Genomic DNA, 17,276 nt, shown 5'->3' with positions numbered 1-17,276 from the left:
AACGATTTTACAACAATTTCCCCCATTAAACTAGGAATGACAATACTAACACCAGACTGTAGTTACATTCTTAGTACACTTTTGAGTTCCTCTTCCACATCCACCAGCAGCTGATTCTCCACATGGCAATGTTGAGCAAGCCATATGCCACAAGCTTGGAGATCAGCTTCACAACATTGACCAGGAACTGTCCATGAACATCGAAGATGGTTGCACACTCCTTGCGCTGTGATGGAAATTTTAGCTTGAGTTTCTCCCCTTCCAAATCCGTGATGTTATCTTGCGGTACTCATGGCTGCGATGCACTGCCAGTGCAACGCACTCAAGCGGGGCCTCAGAGACGATCTCCAAAGCCTCGGCCTTGCACAAATGCCCAGGGCGGAACCAAACCAAAATAAGCTTTTGAACGATTAAAATCATGAAATTTGGCAAGCCTCAATGTTAAGAGATTGCAAAGGTTGCCAACTGCCATCCAAACAGAGGATGGATCTCCGAGGCGTGCATCTGGCAGCTTAGAGAAGCTGGAAGAAAGTTTGCTGCTAATGGGAAGCTCAGGGGTGGAAGAAAAACTTACTTTGCAGACGAAGAGGCCAGCCTCGACATGCACTCTTCAAACCTGGAAGTGTTTGATCTCTCAGTTCCATATCAGTGTTTGTAGGAGTTTCGAGCATTGCGTTTAGAGCAAGCCTTTCTCTTGCAGGCTAGCGACCGTGTCCACCAGCATCTTCTCGTAGGGGATGAACTCCTTGATGAGGGACAGGATCTTCTTGTTTGAGATCTTCTCGAATGAGATGCCTTGAGTGGTCTCACCTTCACACCTGCAAAATCGAACGAAAAATATGTTTCATACACGAACGACCAGAAAAAATGGCTTACTTGTCTGGATACGAGTATTGTGGGAATTTCGCCTTGAGAGTCTCGATCATTTCCTTGCAAAGCTTGGAGCACGCTACACAGAAGTAGCGGCCAGTGGCGTTGGGATCCTCGTAGCCGGCAATGTGCGCCTCGGCAACATCTCGCACGTCCACAAGTGCATAGAATGTGTTGGGATAGCTGGTTTTCGAGCCTGCACGAGAACAAAGTTCCCTTCTATCTTAAAACGAAAAAGAGCGAACTAAAACTGTGCGTTTGCAAACCATTCAGCAGATTTGCCACGATTCCAACACTGGTGTTTATCTTGGATTGCAAGATGGGGCCGAGCACGAACACAGGGCATATCACAACAACATGGATCCCAAACTCGTCGCCAAGTTTGCTCACGAGCTTCTCCGACTCGGTTTTAGCAAGCATGTACCAGTGCTGGAACAAAAATCATAACAAGTTGAGAACTCTTTCCAGCTTCTGTTACCTGGTTCTTTCGGCAGGATTCAGGATCAGACCAGCAGCTCTCATCGATTATTTGATCTTGAGGATGGTTTGGATTGTAAGCTATGGCAGCTCCAGAGGAGGTGAACACAACACGCTTGACATTCTCCTTGTGGCAAGCTTCCATTACATTTCGAGTACCATCCATGGCGGGTTTTAACACGTCCTATTGGCAACAGTATGATCAGTGAGAATGAAAAAAAAAACTCCAAGAAAGAAGAAAAACTCACGTCTGGATCCTCAAACTTTGGAGCAACGGGACAAGCGGTGTGGAAGACAACATCGCAGCCACGAACAGCGCGCACAAGCGAGTCATAGTCGAGAACATCAGCTTTACACAGCAATAATCTCTCGCCGGCGCCAGGGAGCTTCTTCAAATGCCCATACTTCTCATCGTCATCTAGAACCAAAACCAATCAAGCCAAAATGTGGCCAAGAACCGATCAATCCATCGCTCACCTGGATCTCGAACGGTGCCGTGCACCGTGTAGCCCCGATCCAGCAGCTTGGCGACGATCCACGACGCAATGAAGCCGCCGGCGCCAATCACGCAAGCTCTCTTCCCTCCCTCCATAATCGTAATGAAGCCCTAGTCAGTACTCTCATGAAGATATTTCCTCTCAGTCTTAGAAAAAATGGAATTTAGAAGCTCCATCAAACTTGATATGAACGAGCTTCTCGACTTTCAAAAGAGTTCATGGACCAGGAGAAAAGCATGTCCCACCGAACCCGTGTAACACGACCGTCCAGATGTGAATTAAATGAAGTAGTAGAACTTACTCACTATGTATCATGTGATGACCATGCCGTGGGCATTTATTTTTCTGCTTTGATTCGACTTTTTAGGACATTACAAAAAAATTAAATGTTGAGAAAAACTTAACATCTTTTGCAAGTTCATTAGGGTAGGGTTTTGTGAAAATCATGAAACTTTCCACACTGTGATTGTTTATGGGCTGATTTTCCTTCCAAGGATATTAATCCAAGAAAAGGTAAAGATTGAATCTCTTGTCTTTAGGCTTCAATATACTTCTTTTTGGTGTGGTTAAGATTGTTTAGTTTAATGCATATTATAAAGAACCTAAAAGCCCCATATAAACAAATATGAAAGAGTAGGTTGTGTTAATTGATTGTGCTATGGAAAAATCTTGGTTGCTACATTGCAAAAGGAAGCATTTAATAGGGGAAAAGCCAGATTTTTCATTTATGCAAGTTTGTTACCCTTATAAAATATTTTGCTTCTCAACAATTTTTATTTACAGATTGACAATCAAATTGAAAGTGAGATTGAAAATGATATTTTAATTGAACAAGACCAAAGTGTTGATTAAGAAAGAAGTGCTAATGTTAATAATACGAGTGAAGTAAAGTGTATAAAGGTTTCAAATTTAGATAGCTTCATTTTCCTTTTTTCTTTCTAGATTGACTCTAATCTAAACCTTATAGCTATTGAATCTCTCTAGATACTTACACAAAACTAAAAAGGTATTGCTAAGTTTCATATTGATCTTTTTTGCATTGTGTAGATTCACAATTAATATCCTTTATTTTAACTTAATGGCTTAAATGTCATTTTATATCTTAACATAGACTTTGTTTAACACTGTTTTGCATGTAGGAGTTGGAAATGGGAAGTTGGTGCTTGTATGTAACACACTTAAATTTAGAGCCAAACTCCACACTTATTACGTTACTAAATGGGGGTCTGGTACACTCCCAATCTTACGAGCATCAGCTCCCTATATCCAACACTTGTATGCAAAACAATGTCAAATGGCATTTGATACAATTTTGACATACTAGTGGCCTAACGTGAGGAAGTGGGTACCCCATTGACTAACATAACATGGAGTTTGGGTTTAGACCCAAGTTGGGCGTAAAACAAGAGCAACACAACCTAACAAGAGCCAAACTAATGTCTTAATTTGCAGCCCCCCCCCCCGACTTAAACCCAACTCTGAAAGTTAATGAAATATTGTAAGGAACCAACTCCCTGAGATGTTGTAGGCTAAAGGATCCTTGAAAGCATGACCAAAATGACAAAGAGTTCATCAGATGGGATTGAGTCGAAGATCGAGTCCAAAACCGACTCTGAGACCGAGTTCGAGATAGAGTCCAGGATTGAGTCCGAGGCCGAATCGGAGACCGAGTTCGAGATTGAGTTTGAGACAGAGTCCAAGATCCGAATCGGGTCCGAGACCGAGTCCAAGGTCAAGTCCGAAGTCGAGTCCGAGATCGGGTTCGAGATCGAGTCCGAGATCGAGTCTGAGACCGAGTCCGAAGTCGGGTCTAAGATCGAGTCCGAGATCGAGTCTGAGACCGAGTCCGAGTATTAATACGGCTCAAGGGGTGAAGGCCCAAAGCGTGTGTCTCCAAGGGGGGGGGGGGGGGGGAGGGGGGCTGCAAGGGGTTCCAAAAGTATAGTAGGGATAGTGAGGTCCAGAAATCAGTCTTGAAGGAACTCTCTAGTGGTGCTTCCAAATTGACTTGAGGTTGAGACTGGGGCTGAGGGGCCTTGGGTGGGAGTGAGCATGGACTCGGGTGGTGCCGGAGGGGCCATCCAAGGAAGTGCTCAAGAGCAGCTCCCACTCTTAAAAGGGAAACCGACTGCGGTGCTCCCGGCTCATGTGAAGTGGTGCCCCACTTGAGTACCTTGTGGCTCATTGGTCCTCACCCTTCCTAAGGGCTTGGGCCTTCCCTTCGGGATAGAAGTGGGGGGGTAGAGGTACCTATACCGGGCTGTTAGCCACGGTGTTTCGCCCTGGTGTCCCGAAGCAAGTGTTGCACCCAAGGCTTGGGATTTAGAGGGTCTCATGATCAAGTCTTGTTGTACCAAGGGATGTTAAGAACCTGGAAGCTTGGTGTGCTTGGTTGCTTGTGCCTGCGGGGAGCGTAGCCGAACCTTAAATCCATTCTAACCCGGGGAGGGGGATTGGGAGAGATTTGGGAATTCATAGATGAATGGCTAACGCTCCATTGTTTGTGCAGTGAGTAGCTGAAACCAAGTAGGACCAAGTAGGAGTTGGTACAATAGGCGAGAACTTTGGCGAGAGAACTTAGAAAAAGCCAAAGTAGTGTCGGTCAGATAAATGAGGTAAGCTGGCAAATTAGAAAGGAAAAATTTGTGGCTTACAATTTGGTATCGAAGCCTTTTCCTCAGTTCTAGCAAAGGATAGAGGCAGATTGTTGGGAGATGGCAAAGGCAGGGCGGAAACGAACCAAGGCAGAGACAAAACCCCTGCCAGAGTTGGAGCCTTCGGTCAAACAAGAAGCTATGAATGAGGAATCCTTGCATGAGGAGGACTCTAGTGAGGAAACTTTCAAACAGGAGTCCGGTGGCGAGGTTTGTTCGTCCAAGGCTCGATTGGATGTTCTAGAAGGACAATTGGCACAGACCAATGCTCTGCTGGAGACTCTCGTACGCAAGCTAAAGCGTGACGAGAAGTGGAAGAAAAAGCGAAAGACTGCGGATGCTGGTAGCGCAGAAGGTGTGGACCCTTTGGTAGGGACTGAGGCAGAACCAAACAAGGTCGAACAAACTGAAGTGGAATTAGTCCCTCAGGCAGTTCCCAAGTACAAACCAAAGCCCCCACCGGTCTTCAAGTGAGTGAACGACTATAAAGTGGTGGAGGATTGGTTTTACAATATGGAGGACTACTTCTGAGCGTTGCGGTTACCAAGCTCGGAGAAGGTCCCATGTGCAAAACCATACTTGGCAGATAATGCCAAGTCTTGGTGGAGAACGACAGAGGCCAACAAAGGACCGGTGGCCACTTGGGAAATGATGAAGGCGAGGATCCGTGCGACATATGTTCCTTCGAATGCTACTATGCATATGAGGGATGAGTTGAGTAGGCTGAAGCAGACCAGAACCATTCAAGAGTATGTGAATGGATTTATGGCAAAGAGGATACTAGTCACGGATATGGGTGATATGGATGCGTTCCATGCCTTCATATCAGACTTGCAAACCTGGGCTCGCGGTGAGGTGGTGCGATGGAACCCGACCAACTACAAGGAAGCGTTGGATGCGGACATCAAAGTGCATTTCAACGATAACCTACAAAAGGGGAACACAACGGGGTCGGGGTCCATGTTTAGCAAAGGGGCCAAACCAAGGGGAACGTATAGCAAAGGGAAATTCAAGAGGAATTTCTCTAAGAATGAGTCCTCGGGGTTCCGGAAAGGCAAATCTGGTGGCTAGTGAGCGAGTACATGGGGGAGTAGCAAAAAGAGATAAACCCACGGATAAGAGGGTCAAGTCGTATAGTAGCATGGGAAACAACGTATGTTACAACTGCAGTGAAGCGGGACACTTTTCAAGGGAATGTCTCTACCCGAAGAAGGCTAAAGCCAATATGGTCATCAAGTTGGGTGAAGTCCAAATTGAGGTATGTGATCCAGTCCCTAACTCAAAGTTACTCATTACACAAGCAACTTTGGTAGAGAGTCGTTCGCTACATCTACTAGCCCTCCGAGGGAAGCTCAGAGGTAGCTTTGTTAAGATCCTTATTGACATGGGTGCTTTGGATAATTTTGTGGCTGCAAACATAGTCTGGCAAGCTGGACTAACGATGCAGCAGCTGGGTGAACCAAGGACTATAGAGTTTGTTCAAGGTAGCCAAAGCATCGATGAGGTACTTCGACAAGTGAGAGTCGAAGTAGGGACATGGAAAGTGGACATGGATTTCACCGTGTTAGACATGGCAGGATTCGATGTGATCTTCGGGATGGATTGGTTCAATCGGTTTGTGGTAGCCCTGCATGGACAAGGCAGAAACCTTGTGGTACTAGTGAATGCACAAGGAAGAAGATCTAAGGTGGAGGCCCAAGATCTAAAGGTAGGGCAAAGCAAGGCTAAAGATTTCTACTTAAATCTGGTGTCCACGAGAGGACAACTCACTAAAGGAACTAAGGCAGCATTTTTGTGCTTACTTTCGGTGAAGAGTGACAAAAAGATAGAAACGGAAGAAGTGCCTTTAGTGATCCAGTGGGTGTTCGACCAATTCCAGGATACCATGCCGGAGGAGCTACCGGCGGGGTTGCCCCTCGCACGACTGATAGAACATAAAATTGAGCTGGTCGAGGATGCTGAGGCAGTGGTTTGTCCACCCTATTGTTTGAATGAAAAGGAACTCGAGGAGCTCAAGTGCCAACTAAAGGAGTTGGTGGACAAAGGGTATGTTAGGTTGAGCAAGTCACTGTATGGGGTGCCAGTGTTATTTGTGAAAAAGAAAGATGATTCTATGCGCATGTGCATAGACTACCGGTTGTTCAACAAGTATACAAAAAAGAACAAGTACCCTTTGCCAAGGATTGAGGACCTATTCGATAGGTTGGGAAAGGCAAAATACTTTTCGAGGATTGACTTAAGGTCAGGATACTACTAGATCAGGGTAGTAGAGGAAGATGTCGAGAAGACAACCTGTCAAACAAGGTATGGGAGCTTTGAGTTTCTAGTGATGCCCTTCGGGCTATGCAATGCGCCGGCAACATTTTCAGCGTTGATGAACCACATCTTTGTACCCTATCTGAATCACTTTGTGGTTGTCTATATTGACGACATCCTGATCTATAGCGAAACGCTAGAGGAGCATGCCGAACACTTGACGAAGGTGTTTAAGAAACTAAGGGAACACCAACTGTATGTTACAGAGAGCAAATGTGACTTTGCTCAACAAGAGGTAAAGTTTCTTGGGTATGTGGTGGGCAAGGACAGACTCAAGGTGGACCTTGAGAAGGTCCAAGCGATCCAGGATTGGGAGTGACCATCGAATGTACACGAGCTAAAGGCATTCTTGGGGCTATGCAACTACTATCGAAAGTTTATCAAGCACTATTCAAGAATAGCCCTGCCCTTAACAGACCAAACGGGAAAATGGAAGATGGTATGGACAGCAGAATATGAGGCGGCATTTGTCCATTTCAAAGGGAAGTTGAGGAAGGCTCCCGTGTTGGCATTACCAGACTTTGGCAAAGACTTTGAGGTAGAAACAAATGCTTCGGACTTTGCGTTGGGCGCAGTTTTGAAGCAAGACAACCATCTAGTAGCGTTCTTCTCGAAGAAGCTGGACAAGGCTCAACGGAAGTGGCTTGCCTACGAGAAGGAATTGTTTGTGGTGGTCAAGGCGCTCAAGGAGTGGCAACACTATCTTGGGAGACACTTTAAGGTTTACACGGACAATGTGGCAACGAAACACTTCTTATCACAGCCTGACCTGAGAGGGAAACAGGGTCGGTGGGCCAATGCATTGGCCAAGTTTGATTGCAAGATTCTGTACAAGCCTGGGAAGAGCAACATCGTGGTGGATGCGCTAAGTCGAAAAGCGAGCTTGAAGTTAGCGATATCCAACACGACAGCAACCTTTTGGGATGATGTGCGGACAGCATATGAGAACGATGGTCTAGCACAAGAAGTGTTGCTGAGGAATCTAGAGGCACGGGAAGCTCACCAGAGAGGTGACCTGCCAATGGAAGAAAAAATGGGCTATGCAGAACACAATGGACTCATCTATTACAAGCAAACGAGGGTGTACATTTCAAAAGAGGAACTAAGGAAGTTAGCCTTAGAAGAGTGTCATGACGAACCTCTTGCGGGACACGGCAGAGTGCCCAAGACGATGGGCTTACTCAAGAGGAAGTATTACTAGCCAGATATGGCTAAGGACATCCAAAACTATGTAAAGACATGTCCAACATGTCAGCAAGTCAAAACCATGACTAAGGCGAGTGGGGGCTTGTTACAAAGCATCCCAATTTCAGATCATCCATGGAATGTCTTACGATGGACTTCATCACGGGACTCCCTCCAAGCAAGGGGTTCGATATGATATTCATGGTGGTGGATCGATTTTCGAAAATGGCACATTTCATACCCACCACAATGGAAGTGGATACGGAAGGTGTGGCGAAGTTGTTCTTTGAACAAGTGGTTCGAGTGCGGGGAAGGCCAAAAGAAATTATCTCAGATCGAGATAAGATCTTCATCAGTAGGTTTTAGAAAACTCTCCTAGAACAGTATCGCACCAAGTTGAAATTCAACACAGCCTATCACCCACAGATAAGTATTGGGTATTAAGTCAAGTTTAATGGCACTAACATTTCTTGACAAACGGACAAACGGAAAGGGTGAATAGGCAGCTGGAGGATTATTTGCGATGCTATGTCTCGGGAGACCAGACCGATTGGGTAAGTCACTTGGGACTTGCGGAAATGTGTTATAACAACTCACCACATTCGAGTATTGGGGTGAGTTCATGGGAAGTCATCAATGGGCGAGCTATTGAAGGTCTTGTGAAACTCGGCGTGGCTGAGTATCATGGAGAGTTACCCACAGTGGAGGCATTCACAGTGGAAAGACTCAACATTTGGAATCTAGTGAGGGATTCCTTGGAACGGGCTCAACAAAGGCAAACCAAGTACGCGAACCAGAAATGCCAGAATGTAGAGTTCCAAGCTGGGGAGAAGGTGTGGCTGAACACCAAGAACCTCAGGCTACCAAGTGGGATTAGCTGGAAGTTGACCCAAAGGTAAAAATGCATGTATTCCTGTAAATGAATTGATCTTGAGTTCCTTAAGCAGGTTCGCAGGGCCTTACGAGATTGAGGCACAAATCGGTGAAGTGGCTTACCGTCTCCGACTTCCTTGAGAGATGGGGAAGATGCACCCAGTGTTCCACATGAACTTACTCAAGCCTTACTTTAAGGACCCGCTTCACAAGGACCAAGTAAGACCTTTACCTGAGGTTATCTAAAGGGGAGGAATATGAAGTCGAGGCCATCCTCAATGTGCGCAAGAGCAAGAGACAAGGACGTGAGGTGAAAGAGTTCCATGTGAAGTGGAAAGGATTTCCACACTGCAAAGCAATATAGGAACCGGAGGAGAATCTGGCGAACGCGCGAGATCTAGTGGAGGAATTTCTGCAAGGCAGAACTCTATGTACTTATGCAAAGTTCAATTAAAGTATCAATTTGCGAAGTTGAGCAGTGGCATATGTTGGGACCTAAAGGCGCGCCGAAGGTAAGCTAATTAGCATGGGTTAGCTAAGTCAACCAAGCGTAGAGAACTATGCCCGACTCCCCGCAGGGATGTCGAATCCGTAGACGTATTCTACGGAGGTTGGGTTCGAGTCCCAACCCCTTAGTAAAGCAAGGTTGGGTTCAAGTCCCGACCCTATACTAGGGCGTGGTGAGGTGAGGGGTATAGTGACACCTATATTTTGTTGTCATGGGCTCTTGGCCAGGGAGGCTAACTTAGGCACACTGCTAAGTGGGGGGATGCCCCCGGAGACATGGTCAACAAGTCGTAAGATATAAAAGAGACATTCGATGTGGGCATCGAACTTCTTCCATGGGTGGTGGAGTTGTAAGGAACCAACTCCCTGAGGTGTCATAGGCTAAAGGATCTCCGAAAGCATGACCAAAATGACAAAGAGTTCATCGGATGGGACCAAGTCGAAGATCAAGTCCAAGACCGACTCTAAGACCGAGTTCAAGATAGAGTCCGGGATCGAGTCTGAGGCCGAATCGGAGACCGAGTTCGAGATTGAGTTCGAGACAGAGTCCAAGATCCGAATCGGGTCTGAGACCGAGTCCGAGGTCAAGTCTGAAGTCGAGTCCGAGATCGAGTTTGAGATCGAGTCCGAGACCGAGTCCAAAGTCGGGTCCGAGATCGAGTTTGAGATCGAGTTTGAGACCGAGTCCGAGTACTAATACGGGTCAAGGGGTGAAAGCCCAAAGCGTGTGTCTCCCGGGGGGGGGGGGGAGGCTGCAAGGGGTCCAAAAGTATAGTAGGGATAGTGAGGTCTAGGAACTAGTCTTGAAGGAACTTTCCAGTGGTGCTTCCAAACTGACTTGAGGTTGAGACTGGGGCTAAGGGGCCTTGGGTGGGAGTGAGCATGGACTCAGGTGGTGCCGGAGGGGCCATCCAAGGAAGTGCTCAAGAGCAGCTCCCACTCCCGAAAGGGAAACCGACTGTGGTGCTCCCGGCTCATGTGGAGTGGTGCCCCACTTGAGTACCTTGTGGCTCATTGGTCCTCGCCCTTCCTAAGGGCCTTCCCTTCGGGATAGAAGTGGGGGGATAGAGGTACCCATACCGAGCCGTTAGGCCACGGTGTTTCGACCTGGTGTCCCGAAGCAAGTGTTGCACCCAAGGCTTGGGATTTAGAGGGTCCTATAATCAAGTCTTGTTGTACCAAGGGATGTTAGGAACCTAGAGGCTTGGTGTGCTTGGCTGCTTGTGCTTGCGGGGAGCGTAGCCGAACCTTAAGTCCATTCTAACCCGGGGAGGGGGATTGGGAGAGATTTGGGAATCCGTGGATGAATGGCTAACGCTCCGTTGCTTGTGTAGTGAGTAGCTGAAACCAAGTAGGACCAAGTAGGAGTTGGTACAATATGCGGGAACCTTGGCGAGAGAACTTAGAAAAAGCCAAGGTAGTGTCGGTCGGATAGACGAGGTAAGCTGGCAAATTAGAAAGGAAAAATTTGTGGTTTACAAAAACATACTTTGTATATGGGAAATACACCAACTTAAATGAGTGGGGAAACTACCTTTCCTCTACGTTCAAGGACATTAAAACTCAAACATCCTCTAGTTGTCACTAACAAGGAAATGACTAATAAAGTGAGCCACTTTTACTGATTTGACCACCACTCAATTTACAAAGGAATGGTACACCCTTGCCTGCAGGAATATAGGGAGAGAGTTAAAGGCCTAACTCCCTTGAGTAGAAATCAACCCCATCAGGAAGATTTAGACTAGGAGATGAAGTTGTTTATATGACCATTGCCCTTTTCAAAAATGGGGGCGGGGACTTGATAATGGTATAGATTGAACCCATATACCGAAGTGCCAAAGTCAGCCTACCAAGATTTATCCAAAACTAACAAACAAGAGAAATATTTAATGGAAATATATTACTTTACTAATTTCTAAGATTTATTATAAAGATTTATAAAAGCTATTTTTTATTAAATTCTCATACTCCATGACAAGCTCACGGATATGCGTAAGATTCCTAAGAAGCTCTCAAGTTGATTTATAAGTTGAGTAACTTTTCACACTTAACAAGATATTCCTTCACACAAGCCCGTCTTGGAAACCAAGAATCCAAGATAGTTTCAACTTCATACTTGGGTTCACTATCCACAACCTTTGATAGTGGGTAAATCTTCTATTAACGGTCAACATTTATAGTGTATGGTGCGAAAAGATTAATATAAAAAACATTATGAACATTATCTCCGTAGGAAGATCCAACCGATAGAATATATCACCAATCTGCTTTAATACTTGATAGGGACTAACAAATCTTGGTAACAACTTTTGGGACAAAGAGCCCTTAATATTTAAGTTTTGGGAAGATAGCCACACTTGATCTCTCACTTAATAGGATACATTCTGATAATATTGATCCTTATCATGTTGATACCTATCTTGAGTTTTTCCCATCACCTCAAAAGCCCTAGACTAACCTTGTGCAGTTGCTCCATATAAGTCTCAATAGGTAAGACTAACATTTCGAACATTGGTTTCAATGTAATAATTTGTTGAGGAACTCCATGAGCATTCCCTTGTAACATCTCCTATGGAGGATAGCTAATAGCATTGTAAAATGTGTTGTTATAATAGATTTCTACTGTGTTTAAATGCTTAACCCAGTCGCATTGGTCTACTATGACATAGTAACACAGATAATCCTCAACTTGAGTATTTACATGTTCAGTTTGTTTATCGGTTTGAGGATGATAAACTGTATTAAACTTCAACTTTGGTACCGAATAACTGGAATAATATGCCCTAGAACTTCCCTATAAATCTCGAATCTTTATCTAAGATCATTTCTTAGGGAAGACCATAAACCCGTACTATTTTATGGAAAAAGAGCTTTGCCACTTGTTTTGCATTCATTATTTCCACAGTTAGAATAAAGTGTGCAATTTTTAATAACTAATCCACAACCACTATCAAAATGTCATAACCTTTAAACTTTAGCAAATAAGTGACAAAGTCAAGTGTCATACTCTGAAATGGCCATGTCAGTGTTATAATGCATTGCAACTTTCCAACTTGCTTTTTAGTTCTTCACTTACACTGCTAGCATATAGGGCAAGACATCACCTTCCATACCAAACCAGAAAAATCCCTTTTTTAATGAGGTAAGAGTCTTTCGTTTACTGCTATATCCCACTATCGGAACATCATGATGTTCCCACAGAATCAACTGTCATAAGTCTTTAGACAACAAATACAATCTTTGTTGCTTATAATAAATAAATCCATCCCTAACTGAGAAGTCACAATGGTGCGACTAGCAACTTTCGCCACTTTGCTACTAAGGTTCTACTTCAATAACTTCACATGATGCAACATCATTTTTGTCAACAAATCGTTTCTATATAAAGCCCAAACATCCTCCAACTAGTCTAAACTGATTGGCGACATTGCCTAGAATTGAGCTAACTTAGTGCATCCAGAACAATATTGTCTTTACAAGTTTATAGATGATTTTAATATCAAATTTAGTGAGCTTCTCTTGCCAACAAATTTGCTTTGGCATAAGCTTTGGCTGCATTGCAAAGTGTGTTACTATTTATATAAACCTTGGTAACAATATTGTCTTTACAAGTTTATAGATGATTTTAATATCAAATTTAGTGAGCTTTAGTTGCATTGCAAAGTGTGTTATTATTTATATAAACCTTGGTATATCCACCCAAATAGTGTTTCAAATGTATAAACTCCTGAGTTTGGACTTCCCAGAAGGTCACCCAGCCTAGTACTATTCAAACCCCAAATATCCCAAGACCCTTAACTGATTGAAAAAAAGGGTGCACTCTTGTTCATTTTCCTTTTATATTTGAACCCCATGTACTGTCTCTCAAGTCGTTCTCTTTAGTTGCTTACAATCCACCATGCTTCCTTGCAAGTTCACGCCTTTGTGAACGGAAGCTGAGAGCCACAGCTCTCTCATGAGCCCCGCTCTCTTGACACCTTACCCCTCGGGTCGAGCCCAGCGAGAGTAAATTGGACCAACCAGATGTCAATCAACATGTGGTGTGATTCCCTTAGCCAACCAATAGAGTTACACCTGAAACTTTTCTGATACCAAATGTAAACTCTTGAATTTGGACTTCTTAGGAGATCACCTAACCCAATATTATTCAAACACAATGACGTTTAACCCCAAGTATCCCAAGACCTTTAATCAATTGGAAAAAGGGGTGCACTCTTATTCATGGGCCCTTTCCCTCTTTCCAATACTGACACTATAAAAAACATTTCTTTTTGGTGTGTTAGCCATCTTTATTGGGTTTTATCTAATTTTTTGGAGTAAAAAACAACAGGACACTTATGTTGCTTTAGCATAACACCAAATGCATTATCACAATCTTGTTGCAACACAATATCTGTAACATAGCCAAAAGCATCATAATGCACTTCGAAAGGTTTATAAAAATCTGGAATCTTGAGAATAGGAACCATAGTCAAGATCACCTTCAATCATACAAAAGTGTGCTAACAATTCGGTGTCTAATGAAATGATATACTACCCTTTATTAACTTAGTAAACGGAAGAACAACATACAATTATCTATGTTTGCCACTATAAAATAATTTTTCATATTGTAGATCTAGTCTTTCAAAACCTGACAGTCTTGTATGCCTCTAAAATTAAGTAGTTTCAAGGTCTTGAACTTTAAAACTTGTGCAACCGAGGGTAGTTGCAAAAATTCATCATCCTCAAAACTTGAAGAGGAGTTTGGTTGCTTAGTTTTAGCTGGTTTAGTTGCCTTAGCTTTTTTTTTCCTCTTTTTGTTCTCTTTTTTCAATTTATGAATTTCTTTTTGCAAATTCTCAACCTCTTCTATAGTATCTTTGGTAGGAGTTTCCTCCTCTCGATTTGCCTATCTAAAGGTTTTAGCATCATCAATATGGTTTCTTTTCACTATCTCATTAGTTTCTTGCATGCCTCTATTAATAACTAAACATGTATGCAATGTTCTTACCGAATGGTGGAATTCAATTAATCCTTCACAGGTTGCTTTGGATCTACTAAAAAAGTCTTTACATATGTAACTTGAGTCAGAAAATCTGATTTGTCCATCAAAATGATAATGATTCCATGCCTCCCAAAGTGCTTGCACCCCAGTCACTCTCTAGATAGTGCTCATGGCCTATCACCTCCCAGACCAATCAACCCCTATCATGTCCTACTAGACTTACATACTCCATCTATGTCGTTTTTTACACCAAATACACCTCCAAGTTGAACCTCTTGCTCCTTCAAACCAGTGGAGAACATCCCCACTCCTAGCCTCAAACGCTGGAACATCTCTTAATTCTTGTGTCATCTATAAGACTAAAATAAAACTAACACATGCAGTATGATAGCAAGGGTGTTTGGTAAACACAGTAAGGTATTATGTAGTGATATTGAGGGACTAGACTCAATATGCAAGGGTCTTTAGTAGACACATTAAGATATTATGTTGTAATATTGAGGGACTAAACTCAATATGTGAGGGTTCTTGTTACTAGCCAGTGCAAGATACAACGAGATAGGAACTCTTTACCAAGCTAAATGCTAATAACACGTAAAAATTTTATCCTTATGTTCATCCAATCTAAATACACTCAAGATGTCCAATAAACTCCACTAGCATAAGAAGGGCTACTAAAGGGATCCAATTGTATTGATCTCCTATTGTTATGGTAGTAAAGAAAGAGTGTTTGTAAGAACTAGCTGATAAGTATCTTTTGTCATATTTGCAACATCATAAGGGTTATTAAGTGTGTACCAAACCCTCGTTTTATAGTGCATTGGGCTTGGAGTTCAACTGCATTATAGATATGCCAATAGTCGATTGTTGAGAGCTATTATGAGTAAATTAAAGTAAAGATAAGTACTTTCCCATAATCCTTACTTAATCAAGTTTCTTATAAAAGATGTTAATAAATTTTTCAATAGTTGATTTATATGCTTTTTTCGCCTATACGTTTGTGGATGCTCACCAATACTCATGCTCATTTTAGTCTCTAGCTTCTTAAAGACTATTTACCAAAAGTTAGATATAAACTTAAGATCTCAGTCTCTCTTAATATCACCTAGTTATGCCAATGATACAATTTTTTACTTCTCTTAATTACTTCTTCAATTAGTCACAAACTAAAGTAGCTTATGCCACTGATACAATTTTTTTCAAATCTTATCCCATAATCACATACGCTACACTCACCCCCCCTTTTGGAGATGTCAATATCCTTATTAAATATTGATTAACAACCCTTACTGAGCCAAAGAGAATTAACACCTCTATTTTCATATTAAATCTATCAATTCTTCAATTATGTATGTCAAGACCTCCAACAAAATCAAGACTGGAAAATGCAAAAGACAAAGAGAAAAGCTAGTGGAGATGAAGAAGAGGCCTTAGACTAGCGTTGATTCAGATTATGGAAAAATGGAACAAAGCTAACCTATATATACTATAGGTTGATGAAGCTCCACCACTCTTGGATCGAAGACGGCCTAAATATAGCTGAGGTCGAGGAGGCACCACGTCATCATCAGGAATGTGGTTCGGGAATTAGGAATTGTACGGGAAATTAGAGAGTCAGAAATAGGGAAGTGTTTTGAGAGTCAAGAATGTGGTCTATGGGTCAGAAATCCGGCAAGAGTCAAGAATGTGGCAAGAATTGGGGGATTTCTGACAACACCCCCTCCTCAAGAACGAGTGGAACGAGGACGTGAATGAGAACGAAGAGGAGGATGAGATGGGCATTGAGGGACGGGAGATGGAGAATGAAAAGAATGAGGACTGGGATGAGAAGGACAGCGGTGGTAGAAGTCCTGAACAAGGTCAAGAGAATGAATTAGGTTGTCCACAGTTTCCCAAGTGCGTTCCTCAGATCCGTAACCCTTGCAGTCTACCAGATAGTAGAGTTTAGACCGTGAGATCTTGGAATCAAGGATATCCTGAACCTCGTACTCAAACCCATCCTCGAGCTGCACTGGTGGAGGTGGAGGAATGACCCGATTTAGAATAGGATTGGGAATATAAGGCTCAAGGAGAGAGGAGTGAAAAATGGGGTGAATTTGATATGAGGAAGGAAGTGCAAGGCGATAAATGATAGGATTAATGATGGCAATGATAGAGAAAGGACTGAAGCATTTGAAATTGAGTTTGGGACATGGCCTGGTGGTAGAGATATTTTGCCTGAGGAGCCAGACTTTATCCCCGATATTGTAAGGGGGACAATCCTGATGATGGACATTGGCAAATGTTTTGTGAGATTCCTAAGCACGATGGAGGTGGAAGGAGATGGAGTTGTGGATTTCCTAGAGGTTGGAGACAAATGCCTCAAAGTGGGGATTTGAACAAGAGGATTCGGATGGAGAAGGAAGTGAGAGATTGAATTAGGGATTTTGGCCAGAGTTTGCAAAGAAGGGAGAAACTCAAAGGGAGGAGTGAATAGAGTTATTATAGGAGAACTCAGTAAGGGGAAGGATATCGAACCAGTCATTCTGATAATAGTTGATGAAACACCTTAGGAATTGTTCTAACATCTAAATCGTTTGCTCAGACTGTCCATCAGTTTGAGGATGATATGCCAAAGAGAGGTTGGCCTTCACTCCAAGCAGCTGCAAGAACCGTTGCTAGAAATGAAAGATGAACTAAGGTCCCTGATCCGAAACCACATCTACAGGAATCCCATGAAGTCAGAAAATTTCCTTGATACTAGTTTTACCATGTCCTCGCCCGAAAACTCCTTGGTACATGACAGAAAGTGTGCCATCTTTGTGAAGCAATCCACCATGACTAAAATGCTGTTGAAGCCTCTAGAACTCGGAAGATCACTCAAGAAATCCATGGAGATGGATTCCCAAGAACCTGAAGGGACTGGGAGGG

The 17,276-nt window shown here is 43.3% G+C and overlaps 1 protein-coding gene across 1 annotated transcript; it reads right to left on the bottom strand.

Annotated features, from left to right (window-relative positions):
- Nucleotides 1-386: 386 nt before the first annotated feature.
- Nucleotides 387-1,970, bottom strand: LOC112345477 (cinnamoyl-CoA reductase 1-like). The gene is made up of 6 exons (XM_024672342.1): nucleotides 1,825-1,970; nucleotides 1,596-1,765; nucleotides 1,349-1,531; nucleotides 1,137-1,299; nucleotides 877-1,066; nucleotides 387-818 (listed from the first exon to the last, which is right to left on the bottom strand). Exons 1-6 carry the CDS (start codon nucleotides 1,937-1,939, stop codon nucleotides 677-679), a joined length of 963 nt encoding a protein of 320 aa, XP_024528110.1. The 5' UTR covers nucleotides 1,940-1,970; the 3' UTR covers nucleotides 387-676.
- Nucleotides 1,971-17,276: the final 15,306 nt, after the last annotated feature.

The sequence above is a fragment of the Selaginella moellendorffii genome, unplaced genomic scaffold, assembly GCF_000143415.4.
Source record: "Selaginella moellendorffii unplaced genomic scaffold, v1.0 SELMOscaffold_8, whole genome shotgun sequence".
NCBI lineage: Eukaryota > Viridiplantae > Streptophyta > Lycopodiopsida > Selaginellales > Selaginellaceae > Selaginella > Selaginella moellendorffii.
This window is presented reverse-complemented; position numbering and strand designations above follow the sequence as displayed.